Raw genomic sequence first — 15668 nt, 5'->3', positions numbered from 1 at the left:
TGTCAAGACGCGGGCGTTTTTTCTTTGTCTGGCACAACAATTTGTAACGACTCTGACTCTGAAAACAGCAGAGAGACAGTAGGAGTTCTCACATTGGGGAAAAACCTAGCTAGAAACCTTTTCTTTACACATAAAGACACTTGAAAAGATTAGGCTGGTTCTCACATGAGTAAAAGACTTTAAATTTCATAAGCCCTACAACACTGGTTGTTACAGAAAAGTACAGATGGCTCAAACACAGAGTGCACTGATGTAAACAAGGCAACGACAAGCTTTTCTTTAAAGTGTCTTGTACATTCATAGACTATAAAGGCTCACATTTGTGATTGTCATACGGAAAGCCCACCTTCTCTATACCACAGTATGAAGTCTTTAAAATATACATAAAATGTCAATTATCAGTTCTCTCACCTGCAAACCAAAATGTGAAAAAGATAATTGTTTACTTTTAGTTTCTTCTTCCACGGAATGTGTACGCTTCCCCTTACTTTCCCTTAACTGTATCAGAAGGCATGTACACATTTATGATGAAATCTTTTCCTCAGGTCTGGGCCGAGTCCTGGTAACAAGCTTTTGAAGGTGCCACACAGACTTGCGTGCTCATGGGGACATACCCCAGCCCTAATATTGAGCCAGGTTGCCCTGGCCAGCTCCCTTGGGGCTTGCCCCTCTGTTATCTTCCCCTAGCCTCCTAATTGTTGTTTTTTTCCAAACAGCTTTCACAAACTCCAATGCCTGCAGGGGCTAGGCTGTAAACAGATGGGAGCTGATGGTCTCGACCAAGTAGGTGCCATGCGGACAGGTAAGCCTGGTGCACTAGGGCTGTACTTCTCAAAAGGAGCCAAAGATTCGTATTTGTGTGTGAAATCTCGATTCATAGGAAATTCAAAGAGTTCAAAACCACTGTCAATTAAAGAAGATGATCTGAAGGCTAGCTCTGTGTGGCCTTCACCCCTCCAGACCATGTTGTAGCCAGTGGCTAGGGCCCACTCATGCCAATGTCAGCTTCCTCAAACCACAGCGGTCACCACCTGGCTGTGACAGGATTGCACCAGGAGCAGTTGCATCAGGAATCAGTGTAGGTTTCAAGGAATTCTATAATCAAGTCACGGATAGCACGACTTCATTACACTCTTTTTGTTAAGTTGTTCAATATATACATTTAAATATATTACAGTGTGCCTTGTGTATATATTTTATCCTTTAAAAAAAAATCATTTTGGGAGACTCTAAACCTAGCAGTACCCAGGTCTCTGCTCCCAGAGGCCCTGGCTGTGGTGGGGAGGAGGGTGGTCTGTTTGCCTCTGGTTCTGGAGCATGAGATGATGAGGACTTGGACTGCACCCAGTACCTGGCCCAGCAGATGCTCTGTAACAAAGTGCTGGAGGACAGACAAGGAGGCTGGGAGGTGTCCCAATGGGAAGCTGTTGGCATCTTGCAGGGAACACTGGCAGACGAAGGCACAGGGTGAGCCAAGGGTGCATGGAGTGAGCAAAAAGGGAAGAGGGGGCTGGTACTCTATCTCACTACAGCTTAAGCAGCATCTTGGGACTAGGCAGTCTGAGTAATTAACTCAATTTGGCTGCTTTGGTCAATCGGGATTCTGAGGAGTGACTCTCTAGGCCCAAGATCCTGGGCCACATCCATGCCTGTGTCAGCCAAGACAGAGAGCGTTGATGGTGGCCTTCCATGGTGCTGTCACCCCATCTCTTCAGAGGTCCAAGTAAGGCTTCCTTGGCTGATCACTGTGGCCCTGCAGTGGCGTCTTGGCAGTGGCTACAGCCCACTTCCTCCTCTGATGACCATTCGTCCATTCTCACTCTCTGAGGGCTGCTCTGTACCGGGCACTAGTACAGTGCTGCAGTGAAGACAGTTCTGGGCAGAGCAGGCAGCCCTCGAGGTGAGGAGGCCCAGCATGACATTCGCTGTGGAGACAGATGGGAACAGAGTGGGTGTGGGTGCAGGAGGCCAGCCTATAACACCCCACTGCTGGGGGCTACTGAAGCAGGAAGGGATTTGAGGGAATTGGTCAGCTGGGCTTTATGTCATCTCAGTGTGTCTATTTCAGAGGGATCCTGCCGGCTGCTGGTACTGGATGGGATTGAGGGGAATGGGCTGGAGGCAGAGTTTGCTTAGAGTCAGCTGCAGACATCCGACATCCAAAGATGCAGAAAAGAAGACAGAAGAAAGGGAGGCTGGGGCAGTTAAGTGCAGAGGAGAAAAGAGAACAGGGCGATCCTTAGTCCTTGGAGGGTGGAGGGATGGCCTAGGGGAAGCAGTTGGTTTTCTTTCGATCAAGCTTGTCTTTCGACAAGCTCAGTTGAAGGGCTGAGGGACACCAGGCAGGTGTCTCTGGAGGGCAGTTGGTCTGTGGGATGCCCTGGCAGTATCTTCCTAGAACCCCATCTTCAGAGCTGTTAGCATGAGGATGGTTGGGGCCCATGGCAGTGAGGGGTCTGACTGACATCTAGTGGGCAGTGGCTCCCACTCTCTCATACAGTTCTGCTCCAACCCAGAGAGCTGTGAATGTGCCTCTGGCTTAGGGGGCTTGGAATGAAAGCTGCATTGGAGTGAATCTCTGGCCCCCAACAAGGCAGAACACTGGGATTTCTTTGTCCACATATCCTGTCATCTTAGCTTCCGAGATCGGGCGCGATCAGGGTGGTATGGCCATAGACGCCTGCCGCTTCACATATCCTGTCATCTTAAACAAGGCTGTCCATCATGTGTGCTGTATCTGAAGGATCATGGGCCAACTGTGGGGCCAAGACTCCAACCCTTGCCCCCTGAGCTCCAAGGAAGAAACTGCCTCAGCAGGATGAGAAAGAAGGTGCTTAAAAGAGAGCTGGAGCCCACAAGAAATTAAGGCATGGAGTAGGGCCAGAAGTCCCCAGGGAGACTTCGAGGATAAGCCAGGATGCTGGAGCGAGCCACGAGCAAGATCTGGAGGCCCAGCTAATGAGAGTTCCAAGAAGGCAAGGACGGCGAAGGGTGCGAAGGCAGCGGAAGGATCTGCGTGGCCCTGGAGGGTGCTAGGGGACAGAGGCCGCAGGTGGGATGCAGGAGGCAGTTTGGTAGGAGAAGCAGCAATGGGCTGGGTGGGGCAGATCCAAAGGCTTTTTCCAGTTGAAAGGCGACTTATGTGTGATTTAAAGGAGAAGATCTCTGCTTACATGTGGTCAAAGTCAATCCAACACTATTTCCAAGTAAAGTTCCAAAAAACAAAAACAAAAAAAGAAAAATTTGCAAGGCTTTCATTCACCTGGGGCAAGTGGTACCCAGTAATGAAGAGTTGGGGATGGGTGAAAAGCTGAATCCATGTGCACGCAGGCTATCCCCAGAAGTGGTGGGGTAAGCTGAAGTGCTTGGGAGACTGCATGCCTGCTCTTGGGAAATCCGGGGCAACCATAAAGCCAGATTTATGTGGCATCTATGATTTGAAAAATTTTGGCATTTATCTTAAAAAAAGAAAAAATAAAGTCATTCTGTGAATCAAACGAAGTCATGTGGTGGTCAGATTTGGTTATACCTAAAAACCCTGCCTGAAAGCCCTCCGGAAAGCAGATTGGTAGGTGTCAGGGGCGGAGCGGGGAGATAGGGAGTGGCTGCTGATGGGTGTGGGGGACCCATTTTGGGAGTGATGCAGAATACATGGTGCTGTGCTTAATGCCACCGAATTGTGCATTTTAAGTAGTTAAAATGGCAAGTTTTACTGTGTGTACTTTAGCCTAAAAAAGGAGTGGAAAAGGAATGGGGGGGCGGGGACCAAAAAGATAAAAAAGAAAAGAGGACAGTTCCACGTAAAAGAACCCCATGTGTGTGCCAGGCTCCCAGGGGCTGGGCGGGCAGCCCGCCTCCTTCCGCGGAGCGCAGGAGGGCCGCCAGGTTAAAGGCGCAGATGCCGACCTGGCGCCCCTGGGAAAGGCTGTTGGGGCTGGTGGTGCTGGCCAAGCTCCTCCGCTGTAGCCTGCGGAACACAGACGGCCGACGGCCGAGCTGCGCACGGCGCTGGGGGTCGCTGTCACCCAAGGAACGCGGCAGGCGCGGCGACACTCGGAGACGTGGCGGGTTCGGGTCGCCTACAGGACGAGTCCGCCAGGGGTCGCTGTCGCCCGGGGAACGCGGCGGCGGGGACGGTGGGTCCCGGGTCGTTCCGCAGGACGAGCCCTTCGGGGGTCGCTGTCACTCGGGGTAAGCGCCAGGCGCGGCGACACCCGGGAGACGCGTCGGGGCCCGGATCGTCCCCCAAGAGGAGCCCTTCGGGGTTTGCTATCACCCGGGGAAAGCGACAGGCGCAGCGGCACCCGGGAGACGCGGCCGGGCCCGGGTCGCCTGCAGGACGAGTCCGCCAGGGGTCGCTGTCGCCCGGGGAACGCGGCGGCGGGGGTGGCGGGTCCCGATCGTTCCGCAGGACGGGCCCTTCGGGGTTCGCTGTCAGTCGGGGGACGCGGCAGGCGCGGAGACACGCAGGAGACGCTGAGCATCCCGGGTCGTCCGCAGGACGAGCCCTTCGGGGGTCTCTGTCACCCGCGGAACGCGGCGGCAGGGGTGGCGGGTCCCGGGTGGTCCCCAGGACGAGCCCTTTGAGGATCGCTGTCACTCGGGGGACGCGGCAGGCACGGCGACAAGCGAGAGACGCGGCGGGTTGCGGGTCGCCCCGCAGAACGAGCCCTTTGGAGGTCGCGGTCACCCGGGGTAAGGGCTGGGTGCGGCGACTCCCGGAGACACGGCGGGTCTGGGTCGCCTGCAGGACGAGTCCGCCAGGGGTCGCTGTCGCCCGGGGAACGCGGCGGCGGGGGTGGCGGGTCCCGGTTGTTCCGCAGGACGGGCCCTTCGGGGTTCGCTGTCAGTCGGGGGACGCGGCAGCGCGGAGACACGAGGGAAACGCGGCGGGCCCCCGGCAGCCCCGCAGTGGGAGTCTGCCGTGGGTCGGTGTCACCCAGGGTAAGCGGCAGGCGGGGCAACACCCAGGAGTCGTGGCGGTGGGGACGGCGGGTCCCGGACCGCCCCGCAAGACGAGTCTGCCGAGGGTCGCTGTCACCCGGGGTAAGGGCCAGGCGCGGCGACGCCCGGGAGACGCGGCAGGTCCCGGGTCGCCCCGCAGGACGAGTCTGCCGGGGGTCGCTATTGCCGGGGGGACGCGGCGGAGGGGGTGGCAGCTGCCGCATCCCCTGCAGGACGAGTCTGCCGAGGTGGACTGTCACCCGGGGGACTCGGTGGAGGGGACAGCGGATCTCGAGTCGCCCCGCAGGACGAGCCCGCGGAGGGTGGCGTCTCTGGGCGGGGGGAGGGGACGCGGCGGGGGTGGCGGGTCCCGGGTCGCCGGCAGGACGAGTCCGCGGGGGGTCGCCGTCACCCGGGGCCACGCGTCCGCTCACTGCGTGGCGTGCAGTTTCTGGTGGTCGAGGAGGTGGACCATCCAGGGAAAGGCCTTCCCGCAGACGCCGCACTCGAAGGGCCGCTCGCGGCTGGAGGACTCCCGGCGCCGGCCTCCATTCGCGTTTCGGGCGCGGGGCCCTCGGCCTGCCGCCTCCAGCCGGCGGGCCTCCCCGGGCCCCTCGCCCCTGACCCGCCGGGGCCTCTTGCGCGGCGGCTGCAGCAGATGGATCTTCCGATGCTCCTCCAGCACCGAGGCGTGCAGAAAGGCCTTGCCGCAGTCGGGGCACGAGAAGGGCCCTTCATCCAGGTGGCATTTCTGGTGCTCAATGAAGTGGGTGACCCAGATGAAAACCTCCCCGCACTCGGCACACGTGAAGGGCCGCGCCCCTGGGGGAACTTGGGGCACTGCTGAGCTCTCCGAGGAGGGGGCAGCAGCCATCGGTTGCCCCGCCTCTTCGGTGGAGGCTTTGGGGTCTTTGAGTAAGGGCAGGTGGGTACTGCTGGCATCGCTGTCCCCAAGACCCTTTTGGGGACTGCCACTCTGAGCACTGGGGAGGGTGGATTCTGCAACCCGGCCAGGCTGAGGGCTCCGCTGTAGGGGGCCCTGGGGAGCATGCCCTTGGCCTCCAGTGCCCTGAAGCACAGTGTCCCTGGGGGCAGCCTCTGCCTTCCAGGCACTCCCTTCTGCCTGGGCAGCGTCCTGGGCCTGCCTGGGGAGGGAGTGTCTGTTCCTCAGGGCTCCATCCCCCGCCGGCCCACAGGGAGGTTCATCCCAGATACTAGGCTTCAGAGGCGAGCAGCCTGGGCCTGGGGAGGGTGAGGGGAAAGGGTTAATTGTTAGTGAAGGGACAGGGGCTGGAGGCCACACCCTGGGCATCTTCCTGTTCCCCTCCTCCCAGGGACTGCAGAGACACTACTTGGTAGGGCCTTAGTGCCCTCAATCCTTTCCTAAGATAAAGGGATGGGGTGGGGGGGCAGATCCCTCAGCCCTGGGCCCCTTTGTCCTCACCTGGGTGGGCCGCTGAGGGGACCTCCTGCTGCAGCATCTTCGGTCTGTCTGTCTGCATGCTAGGAGGCTGAAGCCCTGGTCAGGGGGTGGAAACTATTGAGTGGCTGTTGCGGGAGGGAGGAGGGGGTGCACTACCAGTCAGTCCCCAGTCCTGGTGTGCACAGTTTCTGGGGGAAAGTATAGCGTTTGGTACCAAAACCCCCCAACACTGCCATCAGCAAAATCTAACCCTCACCAGATCTTAAATCCATTCCCAGCCCTCAGGATTGCCACAGAACCCAAACACTCACCGAGTGAGCCCAGGGTGCAGGATGCCTCGGCCCCCGCCCTGGCGTGGGGACTCCACTGGGGCTGGGAAGGCTGCAGCCACTCGCCCTCCTGGGGGAGCCCCAGCTCCGATGCCTGGAATGGCAAACACAGTCCTGCTCAGCAACTGCCCCACGCTGAGCCACCACAGCAGAGGGACAGCATTGCCTCCCTTCAAAAATCCAGGAATGTAAAACTAAAGCCACCACTCCTCCCCCCCCCCCCCCCAAAAGGTGCCAAAAAAAAACCAAAAACGCCACCAAACCGATAAACAGTATTTAGTAAGAGTTTATTGTGCAAATAAGAATAGCCTACAAACTGGGAGCTTTCCAAATCCAGGGCTGATGCCAAGCCTGAGGGCTTATACAGTGAAAATGAGAAGGTCGTTTAACTTTCTTGGGGGTGGTTACTAAAAAGGGGGTTTCCAGACAGCAGGGGCTAGCTCAGAGTGATTAGCTTACACTGCATTTAGGAAGAGGACTTAAGTTTCTTTACTGAGGTGGCCCAGCTTATGTTTTGCTTGTTTGGCAGAACACACCAAATGAAGTCTCACTTATGTGGTAAGTGGTTTTGACTGTTCAGGGGATGTTCAGGTCTGGTCTCCATTTTGTGTTTAATTTTTGCACCCCAGAGGTACACTGGCAGAGGGCTGTTACTAGGACTGGAGATATAAATCGAGGGGCCCCCTGTGCAGAATGAAAACTCAAGGCCCCTTTGCAATGGTTAGTTCTAGGAGTCAATGTGACTGAGCTAACGGATGGCCCAATAGCTGGTAAAGTATCATTTTTGGGATTTGGAGTGGGGGCTGTCTCCAGGGAAGATTAGCTTTTGTACTGGCTGTGTGAGTAAACATCATCCTCACTGGTGTGGGTGGGCCTCACCTAATCCATTGAGGGCCCAAGATGAGCACAAAGCCAGAAGGGTGCAGTTGTGCTCTTTGCTTGAGCTGGGATAGCCACCTTCAGCCCTCACATTGGACCCCTCCTTGATTCTTGGGCTTTGGGCTCAGACTGAGACTCCTCTGGTCTAGACTTTTGGGCCTGAGATGGAGTTCCCCTGCCCTGGAGATGGCTTTCTGGGGTCTCCAGCTTACAGACAGCACATCAGGGACTCCTTGGCCTCCATGGTTGTGTGAGCTAGTTCCTTTTAATACATCTCTCTTTATGTCTATATAAGTCCTACTGGCTTTGTTTCTGTGGAAAACCCAGACTTGTACACTCTCACTCGAAAACCACTGAGGATTTCACAGCAGCGACATGCCATTAAACGGAGTCCCAGGCCCTATGTCAGGTCAATATCACCTGAGGTCAGTATCACCTGTGGGATTCTGACCTGTGCCTCCCAGCTGCACTGTGCCTGAGAACAAGTCCCCCAGAGGGTGATGAGCAGCAGTGGGGCTCCACGTCTCATGTGTCACCAAAGCGTTCCTATCACCCATCCCACCAACAGGCACACATCCCACGCAAAGTGGAGTCTCTCAGAGCTTGCCATTAAAGAGTGAGGATCTGAAATGTATGGCCTTGGTTTGCATCCCAGCTAGCCCTACTTGCTGGGTGGCACTGGGCAAGGGGCTTTCCCTCTCTGGGCCTGAAAAGGCATATCTGCACAGCATGATTAGAGCCAGGCACCTGGCAAGGGCTTGGCAAATGGATGATATTTGAGAAAGTGTGCTGGGAAAACAAGAAGTGATGAGAATCAACCAGGAGGTCAAGCTCTTGTCAGAAAGGCCTGTCTTGGGTTGGTCTCTGCTTTCTGCGGCTCTCACTCACCAGGGATACAGGTGTGGGGATAAAGGGCCCCCCCCCAAAGGCTGGGACTGCTGGGCACTAGGGACTGATGGAGGGAGAGGTGGTGATGGGGTGTGGTGGGAGAGAATTAAGGTATGAGGTTCTTCACTTTCAAGCTGGGAATATGTGGATGGTGTGATTGGCTGAATTATTGATTTTCTTTTTCTTACTAAATACTAGTTTCCATTGTAAGACAAACATTGGTTGAATTCTATAATAGTCAACAGAGGGGCTGCCATCTGTAAGGAGGAAGGCAGGAGTCCCTCTCCCTCTTCCTGGTACCTGACCATTGTGGTCCGAGACCATGACCATGAATGGTAAGGGATTGAGAGAGAAGGCCTAGGACCTGTGTGTGTATGTGTTCGTGGGGTGGGGGCATGTTAGGGCATGTTAGTTCCCCTGACTTGGAGGCGTGGGCCACCATCCAGAGACATCTGAAAATAGCGACAAACACTTGGGCCAGTCACAGAAACTAGGACATCTCTGAGCCTTCTCTATAGCTCCAAACACAAAAAATGTCCCCAGAGTCCTGCTGACCAGGGCTCTGATTATTCTGTGGACAGTGTGGGGCAATGAGTGGGATGTGGGGACCCACATCTGTCATCTAACCAGCAAAGAGAGAGAAAATAATAATGCTAAATATGACTGCCAGCCAGCCCTTTACTGCTGTTGAGGGATTGTTGCTAATGGTTTTCATTGAGGCAGTGGATCTGGGTTTATATCTAAAAAAGAAGAGTCTGGATGCTTTGCCAGGGGCATGTGGGTGTGTGTGGGGGGATATAATAGATGAAGGAGGTCAAAAGGTACAAACTTCCAGTTGTAAAACAAGTCCTGGGCCTGTAATGTGCAACATAGGGGCTACAGTAGATAATACCGTGTTGTATATGCAGAAGTTGCCAAGAGAGCAACTCATCACAAGAAAAAATATCTTTAACTTGTGGCGATGGATGTTAACTAGACTTATTGTAGTTGATCGTTTTACAATATATATGTATATTGAATCATTATGTTGTACACCTGATACTGACATATCAGTTCACATAATCAATTATATCTCAGTAAAAAATTAAAAATATTATAGGTACAGTTGGTGGGGGGAGAGTACTTAAAGCCCAGGCCCTACTTGTGAGCGTGTGTGTGATTACCGAGGGGAGAATCCAGAATGGATTCTCGCTATGCGTCAGGCACTCATGGCCCATTTGGGGTTGACATCTCCATCACGTGCCAGAAACAGCGCAGGGCCAATGAAACTTTTTGGAGAAAGGGGTTTCTTTCAATAATGTTTAATGTCTTTTCTAATCACTCAGGAAGAACGGTGAATATAGTGACTAGTCCAGCCTAGAATATATTCTTTATACCATATGGTCATAAAATATAACTTTTACTATTTCGGGGAAGCTCATGCATATAATCTTGATATGATTCTTATCGGACAAAAATTCTTAGGGCCCACAAAAGTCCCATTACAACCCCGGGTCCATTACTCAATCACCCCACATTCTCCACTTTGGTGTATGTAGTGCGTAGTAGTTTCCTGTGGCTGTTGTAACAAACCATGACAAGCTTAGTGACTGAAAACAACACAAATTTCTCTTACAGCTCTGAAGGCCAGAAGTTGGAAATCCGTTTCCCCGAGCTAAAGTTTGTCTGCCAAGGTTCATTTCCTCGGAAGGCACCCAGTGACAGTCTGTTTCCTGGCCTAGTCACAGCTTCTAGACACACCCACGTTCCTTGCCTTGTGGCCCTAACTCCATCTTTTCTACCTCTGTGCTCGGGTCACTGTCCTGTCTCTGTCGTTAAACCTCCCTCTACCTCCCTCGTATAAAGACACTTGTGATTATAGTTAGAATCCAGTCAGACTGGATCCAGGGCAATCTCCTTTTCTCATGCTCCTCCTTTAATCACACCCACAAAAAGTCCCTTTTGCCACCGAGGGTGACACTCCCAGGTTCTAGGGGATGAGGATGCGGACATTTGGTGGGGCAAAGAGGGTGGGTGGATGCCTAATTCAGCCTACCACATGGTGTGTGTTTGAAGTTGTCCACACTAAAGAGTTTTACAAAAAGATATTTCGTCCTGTCCACCTAAAAGAAGACAACTAAGAATAACTCCTCTTCCGCCCCAGCCATAGCAGGTAAGAGAGAAATTCACACAGGTGAATTCAAGGATGGGGATGGTCTGCAGCTGACGGCTACAAAGGTACGCAGATGTTTCTTTGGTGGGCTGAGCTCTTCCACAGAGCAGTGGGTGCATTACTAGTCTTTTGTCCCATGTTTTTGTTTAGATGTCTTTTTTCTGTTGTTAGTAATTAACTAAAGAATGAAAATGGTCTCCAGGCAGAACATAGTAGCCAGAGAAGAAAAAAGATACAGACTAGCAGATCCTTCAAAAAAAGAGCCATGCAAATCAGAAAACCTCAAAATAATACTAGACCCCTGCATCATAAGAGGGGGTGGTCTCTGGGAACACAGAAGGGACTGAACTTTGACTTGATGGGAAATACCATCGTTTTTTAGTGGTTTCTTAATTGAACTTAATTTTTCTTAATTTTACTTAATTATATAAACTTGACTGTGGGTGTGTAATGCATGTACAGGTCTGTTAATTTTAAGATGTATATAGATTCATGAAATTACCACCACAGTCAGGACCAGAATGGTTCTACCACCCAGAGCAAACTCCCTCGTGCTATCCCTGTATAGTCTCATTTTCCCTCCACCCGGAATTCTTGCCTGGCAACCACTAATCTGTTCTCTGTGGCTATCATTTTGTCTTTTCAAAAATGTCCTATAAATGGGATTTCCTACAATGTACCTTTTGAGATTAACTGTTGTGACAGCAGAGTGCCCCTCAGATCCATCTAAGTTGTGTGTGAATCAAGAGTTTCTTCCATGATTTTGCTGGGCAGTATTCCCTGGTGTGTGGGATAAATGATTGTTCATTCAATCGCACACACACGTGGAGGTTTCCAGTTTGGGGCTATTACAAACAAAGCTGGTGTGAATGTTTGTGTGTAGGTTTTTGGGGGAACGCAAGGTTTTGTTTCATCTGGGTAAACACCCAGCCCCAGGAGTGGGATTGCTGGGTCATATGTCATGTACTTCATTTTGTAAGAATCAACCAAACTGTTTTCCAGGTTGTTTTTGCCACTTTGCAGTCCTACCAGCAATGAAACAGTCCGTTTTTGCACTCCCTTGCCAGCACTTGCTGTTGTCCCTCTTTCTACTTTTAGCATTTCCAGTAGGTGTGTAATGATATCTCATCGTGGTTTTAATTTGCATTTCCCTGATGGCTCTTTCCATGTGCTCCTTGTAACATTCCCATTTTTAAAAGGGAAGCAGATGACTCCTGTCCTTTTTCTCTCTGAGCATGGACATAGAAAACAAAAGGAAGCCAAAGGTGCTTCGAGGTTGCTTGTGAATGGTGTCAGCTTGAGGGGGTGCTTGGAGGGGAAGGTGGTAGTATTGGTCATGACTGAGGGAGGCCACATGGCCCCATATGAGGGAGAAGTAGGATATCTCAAGGACACCTGGACTGACAGCCAGGTGCAGGGGATGAAGGTCCTGACAGGGCCTTAGCACTGATGGTTAATATTTGACAGAGCAGCAGATTAGTGGGAGCCAGAGGAGCTTGTGGTCTGAAGAAGGGTGAGGTCACAGAGGTGACGGGAGGTGAGAGCAAGGTGCTGTGAATCTGATGCCAGAGGGAAGGGAATGTGGTTTGGTTTTTGTTTCCTTTGTGTTTTACCTGTTAATACATCTGCATGGTCTGTTTTAATCACTCCAGTCCCTGCTGGGGCCCTGTCCCCATCACTCTGTGAGCTCCAGCCACACCAAGTTTCCCTTGGTCCCTGTCATGCACCATGGTCCCCTCTCACTTGGGGCCTTTGCAAGAATAGATCTTGCTGTTAGAGTTGCCCTCGTAGAGTCTTTCCCAGCCCCTCCAAGAATCCACAGCCTTCCCGGGTATGAGACTACTACAGATACTAACACTATGGATGGCATCTGGGCCAGGGCACCCAAGCTCCCATGTGGCAGCACTTGGGGTGGCAGTCCCAGAAATCTTTCTGTTTGCCCAGCATGTGGCTGTGGATTATACACGAGGACAGGGACCCCAGCAGCTGGCTGGTGCCTAGTAAAGGACTGGGTACAGGGGGTGAAGATAGTCTTCAGGAGAGCACGACCGCGGGAACTGCACAGAACTGCAGCAAGCTTTGGGATTTGTGGGGCTGGTGAGAATGTGGGGTTCAGCCTTCTGGGAGTGTCAGGACAGCCTCACACAGAGCTTGGATGGGATGTCCTTCAACCTGTCACAGCACTGTGCACATGGTGCCCCAGGAATGTAGGAGCGTGGAGCCAGGGCCCTGGGCTCACCTGGGATGGGTCTTTCCAGGACTTCGGGCTCATCCCATCTTCCTCCTCCCTGTTGCTCTTGTCCTGGTGTTCGGTGAGAGATACCAGAACTGGACGAGAGAAAAGGATGGTGAGAGACCGGTGTGACCCAGAGCCCCTAAATCCCCAGATTTCCTGCTCAGGGAGGGCATCCAATCCCAGGAGCATCTCTGAAGACCCCCCCCCCCCCCAAGTGAGGGCAAGGCAAGAGCAATAGTATGCCTTTATTCTTCCAACGAGCTTCTAAATGCAGCCCTACCCCACTGCTCCAGACCTTTCCATGGCTGCCATTCATGAGACCATGGTGACAGGAGAGGCAGCTGAGGACAAGTCTTCTCACCCAACGCTCCATGCCCATGTGTGCCCCTGAGAGGCCCTTGAGGACATTGCCTGCAGCTCTGACTAACATGGAAAGCCTGGAACCCTCCTCAGGTGGAATGCAGTCAGGTAGCAAAGACAGTTAAAGCAGCGCCCCATGGGTATGCCGCAGAACACGTTGTAGGAAGACAAAAGCCAGGGTGGGATGACAGTGACAGAAGGACACCATTTATAGGGTTAGGACAAGGGAAACAGAGCCATATACTGTTGGATACAAATAAGAGGAAAAAGTACAAACATGCACATGCAATGAGGAACTCAAGGCCTTGGCCCCCTTGGGCCCACCAGGGTGCGCGGGCAAAGAGTAATGTGGAGCAGACCTGCACTGTGGACCCAGTGAGCCCCACAGTGCGTGTCATTTCTTTAAACAACAACTTAAGCTGCCTTTCAGGTTAGGCTCTGAGATGGCTTCGCGACAGTTACATGGGTGTCCATTATAATACTTCTCATACAGTTCTGCAGGCTGAAAATGTGTCATATAAAAAGCAAACAGTTGCTTTGGAAGGCAATTTGGCAGTTCCTCAAAAATGATACATAGGGTTACCAAATGCCCCTAAACTTCTCCTCCTTGGGTGTGTTCCCAGAAGAAATGAAAACATGTCCACACAAATATTGTGAGTTTTCATAGCAGCATTGTTCATCATAGGCAGAAAGTGGAAACGGCCCAAATGTCCATCGAATGACAAAGGAAGAAACAAACTGTGTATGTCCAAACAATGGAATATTACTGAGCCTTAAAAAGAAGGAAATACTGATACATTTCACAGCATGGATGAACCCTAAGTGAAAGAAGCCAGACACAAAAGGTCATATATTATACGATTTCATTTATATGAAATGTGCAGAACAGGCAAATCCATAAAGACAAAAAGTAGATTAGTGATTGCCAGGGACTGGAGGAATAGGAGAATGGGGAGTGACTGCTAATGGTGGGAGGTTTCCTTTTGGGGTGAATGAAATGTTCTGGAATTAGATGGTGCTGATGGTTGCACAACTCTGTGAATATACTAAAAATCACTGAGTTGTATATTTTTAAGCAGGTGAATTAAAGAGTATGGGAATTGTATTTCAATAACTATTTTTTTTAATTTTTTATTTTTTATAAACATGTATTTTTATCCCCAGGGTCAATAACTATTTTTAAAAATCAAACAGGAAGGTAACGTTGCCAAAAATGGCAGAATAGAGAGCTCCTGAAATCAGTCCCTCCACTGAGGCAACAATTAAGCCAGCAAAAACTTTCAGAGTTAACTTTTTGGGAACTTGACTCTGGTTAAAGAAAAACAAAAACAAAAACAAACAAACAAACAAAACCAACCAAGGATAAGGGAATGCTTAATGAAGAAAAAAGCTATCAAATTTCAACTAGGAGGTGTGGTGGCATTTTTTACTTACCTGCCTACCAACCCCATTCTGCAGCTAGGAGGGGCTGTGCGGACAGCAGTCTGCGTTATTGGTGTGGCTTGTTGAAGCTACAGGGAACAGGACAGATCTTGTTCCCAAAGAATTGCATTTGTATGTTCGTCTGGTGACCTGTCTGGGGACTCCCTGAAGGATTAGTTCAGGGATTTTGCCTTTATGCCCTCTCAGAACCCTCAGTGGCCTCCTGAGAAGCATATGTCAAAAGCATTAAAGGCATATACTAGCCACAGCCACCTGTAGCAGGGGTAAAAGATGGAACCAGCAGCAGAGAGACCAAAAAGCCTAGGAAGGAAGAGGCTGGAGAAGGAGGTACATGTGGGAATAAGGGCTTTACCAGAGAGTCTAGCAGGCCATGCATATGATCAGTACTAAACACATGGTAGGAAACGAGAAGATCCCAGGCTTTCAACTCTGGTTGACCATTAGGCCCCATGTAACCAGGAAGACAGTTGCAAATCAAGAGGCTAAGCATTGAAGGAGTACCTCAACTCAGAGCCAACCTAAAAAAATGAGGCAGTTTTGTTTTGTTGGCTCCAGGCATTTAAGGAAATTTCTGTCATGTCTCTGGCCCAACACTAAATTAGTGAAACAGAAACTTTAGTGAGCACACACAACAAAGAATGTAGTATTTACAAAAACAGTTTAGAAAAGTTTCAGAAATAGGGCACCTGGGTGGTGTAGTCAGTTAAGCTTCTGCCTTTGTCTTGGGTCATGATGCTAGGGTCCTGGGATCGAGCCCTGCATCAGGCTCCCTACGCAGCGGAGAGCCTGCTTCTCCCTCTTCCCCTGCTCATGTGCTGGCTCTCTCTCAAATAAGTAAAATCTTAAAAGAAAGAAAAGTTTCCAAAATAAACAACTACAGCCCACAGTAAGCAGCATAAACAAGCCCTGTGGAGGGAAGAGAATTTGATCTCCAGAGTTATCACATTATATTATCAAATACTAAAAGTCCCTGATTCCCAACAACAAATTAAGGGGTATGCAAAGACCTAAGAA

At 51.5% G+C, this 15668-nt stretch overlaps 1 protein-coding gene across 6 annotated transcripts in view; it reads right to left on the bottom strand.

The window, feature by feature from the left end:
- Positions 1 to 5282: 5282 nt before the first annotated feature.
- Positions 5283 to 15668, bottom strand: part of ZSCAN1 (zinc finger and SCAN domain containing 1) — a 28564-nt gene continuing 18178 nt past the window's right edge. For all 6 annotated transcript variants that reach the window (XM_059381960.1, XM_059381964.1, XM_059381959.1 and 3 more), the window contains exons 5-8: positions 12855 to 12943; positions 6679 to 6790; positions 6389 to 6463; positions 5283 to 6186 (exon numbers count right to left, since the gene is read on the bottom strand). In XM_059381960.1, coding sequence (XP_059237943.1) covers positions 5375 to 6186; positions 6389 to 6463; positions 6679 to 6790; positions 12855 to 12943 — 1088 coding nt within the window. In that variant the 3' untranslated portion in view covers positions 5283 to 5374. The remainder of the gene's footprint in view (positions 6187 to 6388; positions 6464 to 6678; positions 6791 to 12854; positions 12944 to 15668) is intronic.

This window comes from Mustela nigripes, chromosome 17 (genome assembly GCF_022355385.1).
Source record: "Mustela nigripes isolate SB6536 chromosome 17, MUSNIG.SB6536, whole genome shotgun sequence".
Lineage (NCBI taxonomy): Eukaryota > Metazoa > Chordata > Mammalia > Carnivora > Mustelidae > Mustela > Mustela nigripes.
Note: the sequence above shows the minus strand (reverse complement) of the source record. Positions and strands in the feature narration are given on the sequence as shown.